Here is a 12,318-nt window from a genome sequence, read left to right as displayed (position 1 = left end):
GGACCTCGTAGTACCATATCACACCAATAGAGCGCTTCGCTCTCAGACTGCAGGCTTACTTGTAGTTCCTAGGGTTTGTAAGAGTAGAATGGGAGGCAGAGCCTTCAGCTTTCAGGCTCCTCTCCTGTGGAACCAGCTCCCAATTCAGATCAGGGAGACAGACACCCTCTCTACTTTTAAGATTAGGCTTAAAACTTTCCTTTTTGCTAAAGCTTATAGTTAGGGCTGGATCAGGTGACCCTGAACCATCCCTTAGTTATGCTGCTATAGACGTAGACTGCTGGGGGGTTCCCATGATGCACTGTTTCATTCTCTTTTTGCTCTGTATGCACCACTCTGCATTTAATCATTAGTGATTGATCTCTGCTCCCCTCCACAGCATGTCTTTTTCTTGGTTCTCTCCCTCAGCCCAAACCAGTCCCAGCAGAAGACTGCCCCTCCCTGAGCCTGGTTCTGCTGGAGGTTTCTTCCTGTTAAAAGGGAGTTTTTCCTTCCCACTGTAGCCAAGTGCTTGCTCACAGGGGGTCGTTTTGACCGTTGGGGTTTTACATAATTATTGTATGGCCTTGCCTTACAATATAAAGTGCCTTGGGGCAACTGTTTGTTGTGATTTGGCGCTATATAAAAAAATTGATTGATTGATTGATTGATTTCTTTCTGAGATCTGACCACATTTGTTTCAATGCAGGTCTACTTTAAATCATGTTTACTGGAAATCTTTGTGTATCTTGACCATTAAAACCAATCTATTCATCACAAACTGACATAACTGTCGACAAGACAAGTTGATACGTCACTTTTGTCTGTTTTAAAGTGAATATGTGTCTGTGTTTCATTACAGTACAAGCAAGTGGAGCAATACATGTCATTCCACAAGCTGCCTGCAGATGTCCGGCAAAAGATCCATGAGTACTATGAACACCGCTTCCAGGGGAAAATGTTTGACGAAGAGAACATACTGGGAGAACTCAGTGAGCCACTTAAAGAGGTAATACTTCCATACTAATACTTTGGACATCACGGTGGTTTAGTGGTTAGCACTGTTGCCTCAGAGACAAGAAGGTCATGGGTTCGATTCCCACCTGTGGCCTTTCTGTGTGGAGTTTGCATGTTCTCCCCATGTTTGCATGGGTTTCCTCCCACATTTAAAACATATGCAGGTTAAGTGGACTAGAAACTTTATAATTGTCCAGGTCTCCCTTGCAAAAGAGGACTTGATCTCAATGGGACTAACCTGGTTAAGTAAAGGGAAAAAAATACATTCACAAACTCTGAAATCAGCTGATCTTCCACCTAACTATATCTTCACTCCCAGGTTCTCTTTATCTTGTCTTCTTTCTCTCTGCCTAGGAGATTGTCAGCTTTAACTGCCGTAGCCTGGTGGCTAACATGCCACTGTTTGCCAATGCTGATCCTAACTTTGTGACCGCCGTACTGACCAAACTCCGTTTTGAAGTGTTTCAACCAGCGGACTTCATCATACGTGAGGGTACAGTGGGACGTAAAATGTACTTCATCCAGCACGGACGGGTCAGTGTGCTTACCCGCGGCAACAAGGAAACCAAACTGAGTGATGGGTCTTACTTTGGAGGTGAGAATATGAAGCAAGAAGCTCAAAAAGGGTGCAAGGGTACAGAGTTAAAAGAAAAGCACTTGTCTAGAATGTAGGAGGTGTCGGTGATGGTCCAATGGTCCTGTGTTATAGCTGTGAGGGACATGAGCTTTGATTGTCTTTAACCATGGTGGTGGGTAAAACTGTATTGTAGCTTGCTGTTTCCTGTGATTCACGTATTTTTCAACCTTACTCCATTTTATTTCAGAAATTTGTTTGTTGACCCGTGGACGGAGAACAGCGAGTGTCCGAGCAGATACGTACTGTCGTCTGTATTCCCTGAGTGTGGACAGCTTTAATGAGGTGCTGGAAGAGCACCCTATGATGAGGCGTGCCTTCGAAACCGTTGCCGTCGACCGATTGGACCGTATCGGTAATGTGGATTTCTGTTTGCATTCTTGTTATTTTCTCTTTGCCTTTCAGTTCCACAGCAACCTTGGATAGCAAATCCTTGTTATTATCCGTTCTATTCAGGTGCTTTTTTAAAAGCTTTTGGAAAGCATGCTCTTACCTGAATGGCCTGAAATATTCTTTGAAAATGAACTGCGAGAAAAAGAAGCTGAAATAACAAAAGGTTGAGTCATGGTCATGACAAAAATAGAAAAACCCTGAACCAGAATCTTTAGCTGTCTATTCAGGAGAGGTCTTTTGCCTTCTACAAAGTAAAGGATTTCAATTTTTCAAACCTCACTTTTCTGTTGCATGGTTTCTCACATTTTTTTCCTCCTCTTTCTATATAGGTAGGAAGAACTCCATGCTTCTGCGGAAATCGTCCCAGGGCGGTTCTTTGGGGGGTAGTATGAGCCGTGGAGGAGGCCGTGGTGGGGGAGGTCCAGGGGCAGCAGGAGGCCTGGCAGCTGGAAATCTCGGATCCTGTGACAACATCCTGGTGCAGCAGATTGTCAAACATGACAGCATGCCAGCCATGCAAGATGCTATTGCTGCAGCAGCCGCAGGGAGAAGCGGAGTCATTGGAGGGAGCGGCACTGTGTCGCCGAGACCACGTCCTGTGATCTGGGCGCCACTGGTCCATGCCCCCCTGCAGACTGCAGCTGCAACCAGCAATGTTGCCATTGCCCTCATGCACCAGCAGCAGCAACAACAACAGCAACTTCAGCAGTTTCAGCAACAGCATGCACTTGGTGGAGCCATATTCCTGCCTTCCCCTCTTATCTCTCCCTCTCCTTCCTCCTCTTTCCCACTGTCTCCTCCACGTGCTCCTGTCTTACAGCCACTACGCCCCTCCGTGAGCTCCCTGATTGGGATGATGGCGATGGGAGGGATGGGTGGGATATCACCAAGAGGATTTCCTGTTTCACCATCTACCATGGGCCCCCCTGGAGGGATGACATCCCCGCCTGTTACTAAAACTCCACCGACTCCAGTGTCTTCAGTCCCAAATTCTGTCCAACAAGGAAGGGCCCTTCATTACAGCCTCCGCCTGCAGGCAGATCATCCGTCAGTTACGGGAGCATCACTTGGAACCCCCACAGGGGGAGTGCCTACAACTTCCCCCCTTCACAAGGTACAAACATCCAACCACCCTGCTGCCTCTGGTCCCCGCTCAGATGCCAACAGTTCTGTGATAAGCCAACAGGGGGCTAAAGAAGCCTTGTTACGTCATGGAGGAAATAGCACACAAGGTCTGCCCGCACTGGGCAGACTCACCCAGGAGGCCAGGCTTCTGTCTGCTTCACAGCCCACGTTGCCCCATCGCTCGTGTTTTGGGGTGCAGCCTCATCCTCCTCTCCACCGCAAGGCCTCTGGGGGTAATTTGCTTTCAGCTCCTTTCCTGGCAGGGCAGTTAGCCAGGGGAGGCAGTGCAGGCATCTTGACCTCTAATGCTCCAGTACAGCTGATAACAAATTTAGCTTTTAATACACAAGCACAAGCCTCACCTCCTCTTCAGCCCAACATCGCACATGTTCTCTCTGCAAATCCGACCACTCCCCACACCGGGTCATTATCCACAGCTACACACATGCCTTTGACAGTTTCTCTGCCATCTTCGTCCTCCTCTTCTAAGCAGACCTCCTCTGCCACTCCTTCACCTACACCTCCTACCCCTTCTTCCCCCACCCTCATACACTCCCAGACAACTCGCCCAAAACCAGCTCAAATGCCTCTTTCTCGCTCATCCTCTCCTCCTCCCTGCTCCACCCCTATATCAACAGGAACAAGTCCAATGTCACTCTCATCGACTCCCCGTCCCAAACCAATTCCTGCATCTTCCTCCCGCTCTTCATCACCCTCTCCTTCTTCAACACCCCCTCCATCCTCTGCTTCTAACACTGTTCCATCACCTCAAACTGTTGCACACAAATCATCTGTGGCTTTCTCTCCACCCTCCTCCTTTACTGCCACTTCCCCATCACGACCCCAAAGTCCCCGAGCCAAAGCATCTAACACTCCAGCATTTGCTTCCCCAATCCCATCTCCACTACCTACTCATACTAACCGCACGCGTTCCTCTGCCACCTCTCAAACTCCTACCCAATCCCTAGTACCTGTTATCTCACAACCCCAGACATCGGCCCAGACCTTCACCCCCACTCTTTCTCCTTCCTCCATCTCTGCTACATCTGTCCCCTCGCTCAGTAAATCCCATAGCCAAATCCAGGCCTCTGTCTCAAACTCAGACAAGGGCCCCACCTTGAGCCAAATTCCAAAACAGGCCTCATCTCTGTCGCCAAGCCAAACTTCTCAAACACCAATAAGCTCTAGCTCCCCCACCAAAGTCACTTTCTCAGTTCATCCTGTAAAGCAAACTGCTCCTGTTATTAGCCCATGTTCCACTTCAGGGTCAGGTGATGCCACCAAACTGTCCCCAACAGCAACTTCTGCCACAACAATTACACCCCAACATCCAAGCTCTGCTAAGCCTTCCTCTCCTACCACCTCCTCCAAAACCACATCTGGTGTTTCCTCAACCTCTGCTCAAACCCCAAAACAAACCCCAACATCCACAGCTGCCCCAGTCCACTCTTCAAAACTCAATATTCCTCCTGCCCCCACCCAGACCACAAATGCATCAAATGCTACACCCACACAGTCAACACCTGCATCTTCCTCTGCCAACACCAACTCCCCTAAAGGGGGGAAAATGGACCCTCAGCTCTCACTGCCCAGAAATGACACAGAAGAACTAAGACACAAACTACCTGCCAACATGTAAGAATAGTGGTAAAGCAAATGTCAAGGGACAGTCGACTGATTACAAGAGTTATAGGAATATAGATTTGTTGGCACAGATGCTGGTCAGCTTCTGCAGTGCAAGGATGTGTTAGATTTTTTTGACGTTTACTCTAGGATGTGATTGTCTTAGAACATCAGGTGATAATGTGACACAACCAAGCCATCGACCAAGAGAAGCTGAAAGACTTTATCTGTTGAGTTGAGCGGTTTAGGGTAGAGTCCAAGTAAAAATATATACAGTGTATACATACATATCCATGTCATTGTGATTGTTGAAGCAAGTATGGGAGCTAAAGTGGAAATACATCAAAGTCTTGAATATAAAAATAAGGGATGAAGCAATAGCTGAGAGTCAGAGAAAAAGAGAGAGGAAATCAATTTTAATGATGGAAACAACAATACACACTAAATATTTGAGACTCTCATAATGCAACATCTGATGACAAAAATTGGTCCAAATTCAGTTTGTCGGTCAGATATTCTGGTTTCCAGCTCCACCTCCCTCTTGCCTCCTATTCTTCACCAAAGTGTAATATTTTCTCATCAGAGTGATAATTATGAAGATATAAAGATCACTGTAACGATGATATTAACATGAATTTGAGTATTTAGGAGCAGTTCACTGGTAGTTTTGTTGTCCCAGGTGTGTTGTGTTTAGTTTTTGAACAAGACAAACTTTAAAACCTATATGCTCACTCTGACAAGTTCTGTAAATTGTTTTTGTGTGTGTGTGTCACAAAATACTGCTCTAGTGTGCACTGTGGCTCTGTTCATTTTGTTCCACCTCACTGTGTAAATATGTACATCCCTGTGTGCTTCTTCACTCTTTTGCATCTTTTATCTTTCATCCCTGTCCGTCTCCTCGCCTTTCATCCAGTTTCACAGCGTTGCTTTTAGCGGTTTCTTTGACATTCACAGATTGGCTCCCATTCTCTCAGTTTCCTCTACACTTTGCACTTTTGCTTCATCGCCTCATGTTCAATTGATGGCCTCTTCTTTCTGCTGCTCCACATTGTTTCAGTGCCATTATGTGATGTTTGATGTTTTGTGTGGGTAGCAACACGGCATTTTTGTCTTAATCCTTGATACCATGTTGCCTAGATGATATATTTATTGACCAAATGTTTGATTTTTTTTAAATCATAGCTTTAGCTTTTGAATGGAAAACATAGCTGATATATGCTGTCGAAATGCTGACCTTGAGTGCTGCGGTGGAAGCGATGATTATGACTGTGATGATTGTGATGGTGTATATCTGGATGGAAGAATAAAGTGGATTTAGATATCACCTTTTATGTGTGTTGAAGATGTTGCTCATTTGTCTCTGTGTGTATACGAGGTCTGTCCATAAAGTATAGGTCCTTTTTATTTTTTTCAAAAACTATATGGATTTCATTCATATGTTTTTACGTCAGACATGCTTGAACCCTCGTGCGCATGCGTGAGTTTTTCCACGCCTGTCGGTGACGTCATTCACCTGTGAGCACTCCTTGTGGGAGGAGTCGTCCAGCCCCTCGTCGGAATTCCTTTGTCTGAGAAGTTGCTGAGAGACTGGCGCTTTGTTTGATCAAAATTTTTTCTAAACCTGTGAGACACATCGAAGTGGACATGGTTCGAAAAATTAAGCTGGTTTTCGGTAAAAATTTTAACAGCTGATGAGAGATTTTGAGGTGATACTGTCGCTTTAAGGACTTCCCATGGTGCGAGACGTGGCGCAACGCTCTCAGGCGCCGTCGTCAGCCTGTTTCAAGCTTAAAACCTCCACATTTCAGGCTCTGTTGATCCAGGACGTCGTGAGAGAACAGAGAAGTTTCAGAAGTTGGTTTCAGCATTTTATCCGGATATTCCACTGTTAAAGGAGATTTTTTTAATGAAAGACGTGCGGGCAGATTGCAGCGTCGGCTCGCAGCCGCCGCGACGCTCCGCCACAGGAAAAACACCTCTGTTGGAAGCCTTAAGGACAAGTTGTAACATGTCCAGCTGTTAAACAATTTCTCATATACTCACTCCACTGAAAGCCATCAAAAGCCGCCTGGATTTTACAAATGGTTATCAACACGGAGGTGTTTTTCCTGTGCCGCCGCACCGCGTCGGCTGCGTCCCGACGCGCTGACCCGTCCGCACGTCTTTCATTAAAAAAATCTCCTTTAACAGTGGAATATCCGGATAAAATGCTGAAACCGACTTCTTCTGAAACTTCTCTGTTCTCTCACGATGTCCTGGATCAATAGAGCCTGAAATGTGGAGGTTTTAAGCTTGAAACAGGCTGACGACGGCGCCTGAGAGCGTTGCGCGACGTCTCGCACCGTGGGAAGTCCTTAAAGTGACAGTATCACCTCAAAATCTCTCATCAGCTGTTAAAATTTTTACCGAAAACCAGCTTAATTTTTCGAACCGTGTCCACTTCGATGTGTCTCACAGGTTTAGAAAAACTTTTGATCAAACAAAGCGCCAGTCTCTCAGCAACTTCTCAGACAAAGGAATTCCGACGAGGGGCTGGACAACTCCTCCCACAAGGAGTGCTCACAGACGAATGACGTCACCGACAGGCGTGGAAAAACTCACGCATGCGCACGAGGGTTCAAGCATGTCTGACGTAAAAACATATGAATGAAATCCATATAGTTTTTGAAAAAAATAAAAAGGACCTATACTTTATGGACAGACCTCGTGTATATATATATATATATATATATATATATATATATATATTACTTTGAAAGAATACATTTGGATTACTTGTAGTCTGATTACTTTTGGATTACATTTCAAGTAATCCTACCCAACTTTACTTTGGGGGTTGTAAAGTAGTTACGAGTCTTCATGTTTACCAAATTTTGTGGCCGAAAACTGGATCGTAAGCTGTCCTATCAAAAACATGACCTCTGTAAGTTTTAGTCGAAGTAAATTAGGCATTATTATGCAACTTGTGGGACTAGAGTGTGTATGCTGAGTAAATAGTGATTGCAGATGACAGATTTATTTATACAGATTTGATTCTGGTATAGTTTAGAGCCTTTCGCATTAAATACCCTGAAATCTTCATAATGTGGAGACTTGATCAAGACAAATTTTTCTTTCTTTCTTTCTGTCTGTCTGTCTGTCTGTCTGTCTATCTATCTATCTGTCATTATTGACCTGTTTACTATATATACAGTAAGGGGTAATTTTATTGGGGTCAAAGATCAAAAGAAAAATTGGAGCAAATATGGATTAAACATGGTGGAAGAGTTGTGTGTCTGTCAACAATAATGTGGTTCAGTTTTATACAGAACTGATCAAATGACATGGCCACGCACAACAATCACTGCTACTCTCTGAGTGACCCTTCTTGTCCCCCTCCCTTTTTTTATTTTTATTTTATTTTATTTTTTTGGTCTAGGCACTATATCACGAGAAAGCACTGTGACTCTCAGCAGAGGACAGGCTTGCTCATGTCCAAGGTCAAGTGTGTGAATGTGGGGACACTTAAAAATCTCTCTCAGTCTTGAGTGGAACTAAATGAATATCTGCTTCAAGGAGGAAGATTACAGTGTCTGATTCATTTACTGTCCCTTCTTTTCCTCATTCTTTCTCTCATCCACACTCATACTTGTTTTCCTTCATATCAATAAGTAGTCCTCCAGCCTATGCATGTGTTGATGACAAAATTATACTTGACAAAATATACTTTTGCTTCCTCCTTTTTTTAATCGCAGTTTCATTTTTAAAAATTCAGGAAATCAGATCATTTGAGTCATGTGTGTCCATCTGTCTGTTTGTGTTATTGCCCTTTCAAGGTCTTTTGGCTGATTTCCACCAAACTTAATATGTGGGCACCAGTCAACTCCAGAATTGCCCTTAAATCGTTTGGTAAAGGTCTATCTAGGTAAAGGTCATTCACCTGAATGACCTTTACCTTTGCAAATAGTCAAAATTTGTATTTTCATTCCAGTGTCAAGCAAACTTGTCACAAATATGTAGTGTGGGTTCTGGAACAGCTCAGGTGAGATTAAATTTACCATAGATCAGTCTGTCAAATGGCCAAATGTCAAAATTTTGATTTTTTTTTTCTCCAATTTCTACCAAACTTGGAACAAATATGGAGGTAAGTTCTGGAATAGCTCAGGTGAGATTGACTTCATCAAAGATCAATCTGTGTGTCAATGTCACTGGGTCAAAGGTCAAAAAATTATTTTTCACTCCCTTTTACACCAAACTTGGCACACATATAGAGGTAGGTTCTGGAATTGCCCAGCAATGTCACATTTGCCAAAGCTCTCTCTCTCTCTCTCTCTCTCTCTCTCTCTCTCTCTCTCTCTCTCTCTCTCTCTCTCTCTCTCTCTCTCTCTCTCTCCCTGAGGACATGTGGAGGGACTTCTTTGATGTCCTTGTTGTGAGAATGATGCATGATCAGTGAGGAAATATAACAACATGCTTTCATTAAACAGCAAACGCTGCTCAAATCCAGCTCTCCTACACTGCAGATATGTGTCTTTAAACCAGGAAAATCTTTCTGTTAAATGCCATGCCACAGACATGGGCGCAATTTGGTGGGGGATAGGGGGGACATGCCCCCCCCACCTTTTCAACCAGGGGGGACAGAATATGTTATGTCCCCCCCCACCTTCTGACATATATGTGTGTATGTGAAACATGCTATGCCAGTCTTATGTGCAAAACCATGTCAGAATAGTATCTTTGTTTCTGTAAGTTTGTATTATTAGCAGCATTGACTTGTTTCCAACACCTGTTTCTTGTTTGTCACATTCAGAATTTTCTAGGACTGCATTTGCCCAGATTTGAAACCAAAAATAGTTGCCTCTGGGGACTAGTGTCTACACATAAGTATCAATGGACCATATGCTAATTTACTAAATTCTGAAAGTTAGAAAAAGAAATCAGAAAAGCTATCTGGGACCTCAGAAAGCCCATCTGCAATAATTGCTTGATCTCCAAAATCAGTCTATGCAAGCAAAATTATGTTCAGTATGAGTGTTGTCATTAGTGCCACTTCGAAAATTAAATTCATGATAAGTAATTTATCCTAAACTTATGATCTGTTGTTTTTTCAAATTTATGCAAAAACAAATCTTGAGGAAAAAAAAATACAGTATGTGATAGTTAATAATTATTAAGAGCCTGTTCTTTCATACTTATGAATACATTTTACCACATTGCAGCTGTTTTTTTTTTTATGAAAACTCAACCTATCATTCTTTTTGAGTTCTACACATGTGGTGATACCTTATTTACACCAGGATGTTAATAAAATCAATGCTGGCTATTCTCAGAATAAAGTACTTATATCTACAGTTTCAAATTGCATAAGTCAAATGGTGTCCACTTTATGGTCTTCTCAAAACATTAAAATTACTGTTCTGGATGCTCAGAATGCATCTGCGCTTATCTAGAAACCGTTGGCTTCTCGGGGCCTAAAGCGGCCCCCAGACCCCCGGCCTATGGGCTTCGGCCCTGCGGGCCTCACACTTTGTCCCCCCCAATGTCTAGTTCTAAATTGCGCCCTTGGCCACTGAAATGTAACATCTGTCCATCAGACCCAAAATGCAGGAGGACGCATCCGTTCCAGATCAACATGCAGATCCGCCTTGGATCTGCCATGAGGACCCGGGGGAAAAAAAACAAGGAAACAGCCAAAGGGACTTACAGTGTTATTGCTGAATCAGTCAAATCAAAGAATGCACACCCCCCAAAGCGCTGTTGAACAGTGCTGCATCACAGAGAAGATGATGGTCCAGCTCTTGGATGAGCACTGCATGGAGGGATTATATGCTGGACATGGAAGAGAGTACAGTAGATCCAACAGTGACATCTTTCAACAAATCGGTGAGTGCGCTGTACACACTTTCATTCCACTCTCCCACTAAACTCTCTCCCTCTCTCTCTGGAGCTACTAGGCCTTATTATTATTATTTTATTTGTTATCATTTTATTATTTATTTTATCATTACTGGGTACAGTGGTGGAATTTCTAAGTCTAGTCACATGCATAATTGCTAGATAATAAGAGCTGAACAGTTTGTGTGCAAACGTGACATCATTTCAACTGCAAGCGACCACTTCTGTGAGATACCAACTGCAAAATTGTCACTTGTTCACGTGTTTGGTTGTCAATTTGCATCTCCAACTGTTCTCCAACAGCCACAGCCCAGTGAAATACTACCCTAAAGAAAAATGCAGACACTACTATTTTTTAAACAGCCTAATATGCCTTTTTCTTCATTTTCTGTAAAGTAAAAAGAAATTTGATACATTTTTATTCATGTTTTAATTTGGAATAGAATATGCAGTGTCCCCAATGCATTTGTGTGTATGGAAATAAAAAATATTAGGATTTACTCCCTTTTTTAAACACACTGCTATTATTTTGAACACAACTGGTCAACGGTTTGCCTTCACTGACAAGTCCCAAGTTCAACTGTTCCAGCCAGATGGAAGATGACGTGTACGACAGCATGTGGGTGAGTGTTCTGCTCATGTTGGTGTCATGAACAGAGTGGTCCAAGATCAGATTTTGGTTTTTGAGGGCATATCCCACTATATGTACTGAAGACATTTCCATAACTATTGATGACACACTGAGCATAGCATGATGATACACAGCCCTGTGTCACAGGGATCTGCTGGCACAGCCTGGAAGAACAAAATGTCCCAGTTCTTCCACAACTTGCATACTGACCAAACATGTCGCCCACTGAGCAGCTGACGGAAGATCTGGATTGATAAATACTTGCTTGGTTGATCAGTCCAATCATCTTAACAGACATACAGTAGTGTTTAGAATAATAGTAGTGCTATGTGACTAAAAAGATTAATCTAGGTTTTGAGTATATTTCTTATTGTTACATGGGAAACAAGGTACCAGTAGATTCAGTAGATTCTCACAAATCCAACAAGACCAAGCATTCATGATATGCACAATCTTAAGGCTATGAAATTGGGCTATTAGTAAAAAAAAGTAGAAAAGGGGGTGTTCACAATAACAGTAGTGTGGCATTCAGTCAGTGAGTTCATCAATTTTGTGGAACAAACAGGTGTGAATCAGGTGTCCCCTATTTAAAGATGAAACCAGCACCTGTTGAACATGCTTTTCTCTTTGAAAGCCTGAGGAAAATGGGACGTTCAAAACATTGTTCAGAAGAACAGCGTAGTTTGATTAAAAAGTTGACTGGAGAGGGGAAAACTTATACGCAGGTGCAAAACATTATAGGCTGTTCATCTACAATGATCTCCAATGCTTTAAAATGGACAAAAAAAAAGGAAGAAAAAACAGAAACGTGTGTAAGAAAACGGAAACAACCATCAAAATGGATAGAAGAATAACCAGAATGGCAAAGGCTCACCCATTGATCAGCTCCAGGATGATCAAAGACAGTCTGGAGTTACCTGTAAGTGCTGTGACAGTTAGAAGATGCCTGTGTGAAGCTAATTTATTTGCAAGAATCCCCCGCAAAGTCCCTCTGTTAAATAAAAGACGTGCAGAAGAGGTTACAATTTGCCAAAGAACACAT

The 12,318-nt window shown here is 43.2% G+C and overlaps 1 protein-coding gene across 1 annotated transcript in view; it reads left to right on the top strand.

Annotated features, from left to right (window-relative positions):
• The window catches only part of LOC117514279 (potassium/sodium hyperpolarization-activated cyclic nucleotide-gated channel 1-like), a 34,863-nt gene extending 29,736 nt beyond the window's left edge, over positions 1–5,127 (top strand). Inside the window, exons 6-9 of the mRNA XM_034174656.1 lie at positions 842–988; positions 1,351–1,591; positions 1,821–1,985; positions 2,353–5,127. Of these exons, the coding sequence (XP_034030547.1) occupies positions 842–988; positions 1,351–1,591; positions 1,821–1,985; positions 2,353–4,787 (2,988 nt within the window). The 3' untranslated portion in view covers positions 4,788–5,127. The remainder of the gene's footprint in view (positions 1–841; positions 989–1,350; positions 1,592–1,820; positions 1,986–2,352) is intronic.
• Positions 5,128–12,318: the final 7,191 nt, after the last annotated feature.

The sequence above is a fragment of the Thalassophryne amazonica genome, chromosome 7 (genome assembly GCF_902500255.1).
Source record: "Thalassophryne amazonica chromosome 7, fThaAma1.1, whole genome shotgun sequence".
NCBI classification, from domain to species: domain Eukaryota; kingdom Metazoa; phylum Chordata; class Actinopteri; order Batrachoidiformes; family Batrachoididae; genus Thalassophryne; species Thalassophryne amazonica.
Note: the sequence above shows the minus strand (reverse complement) of the source record. Positions and strands in the feature narration are given on the sequence as shown.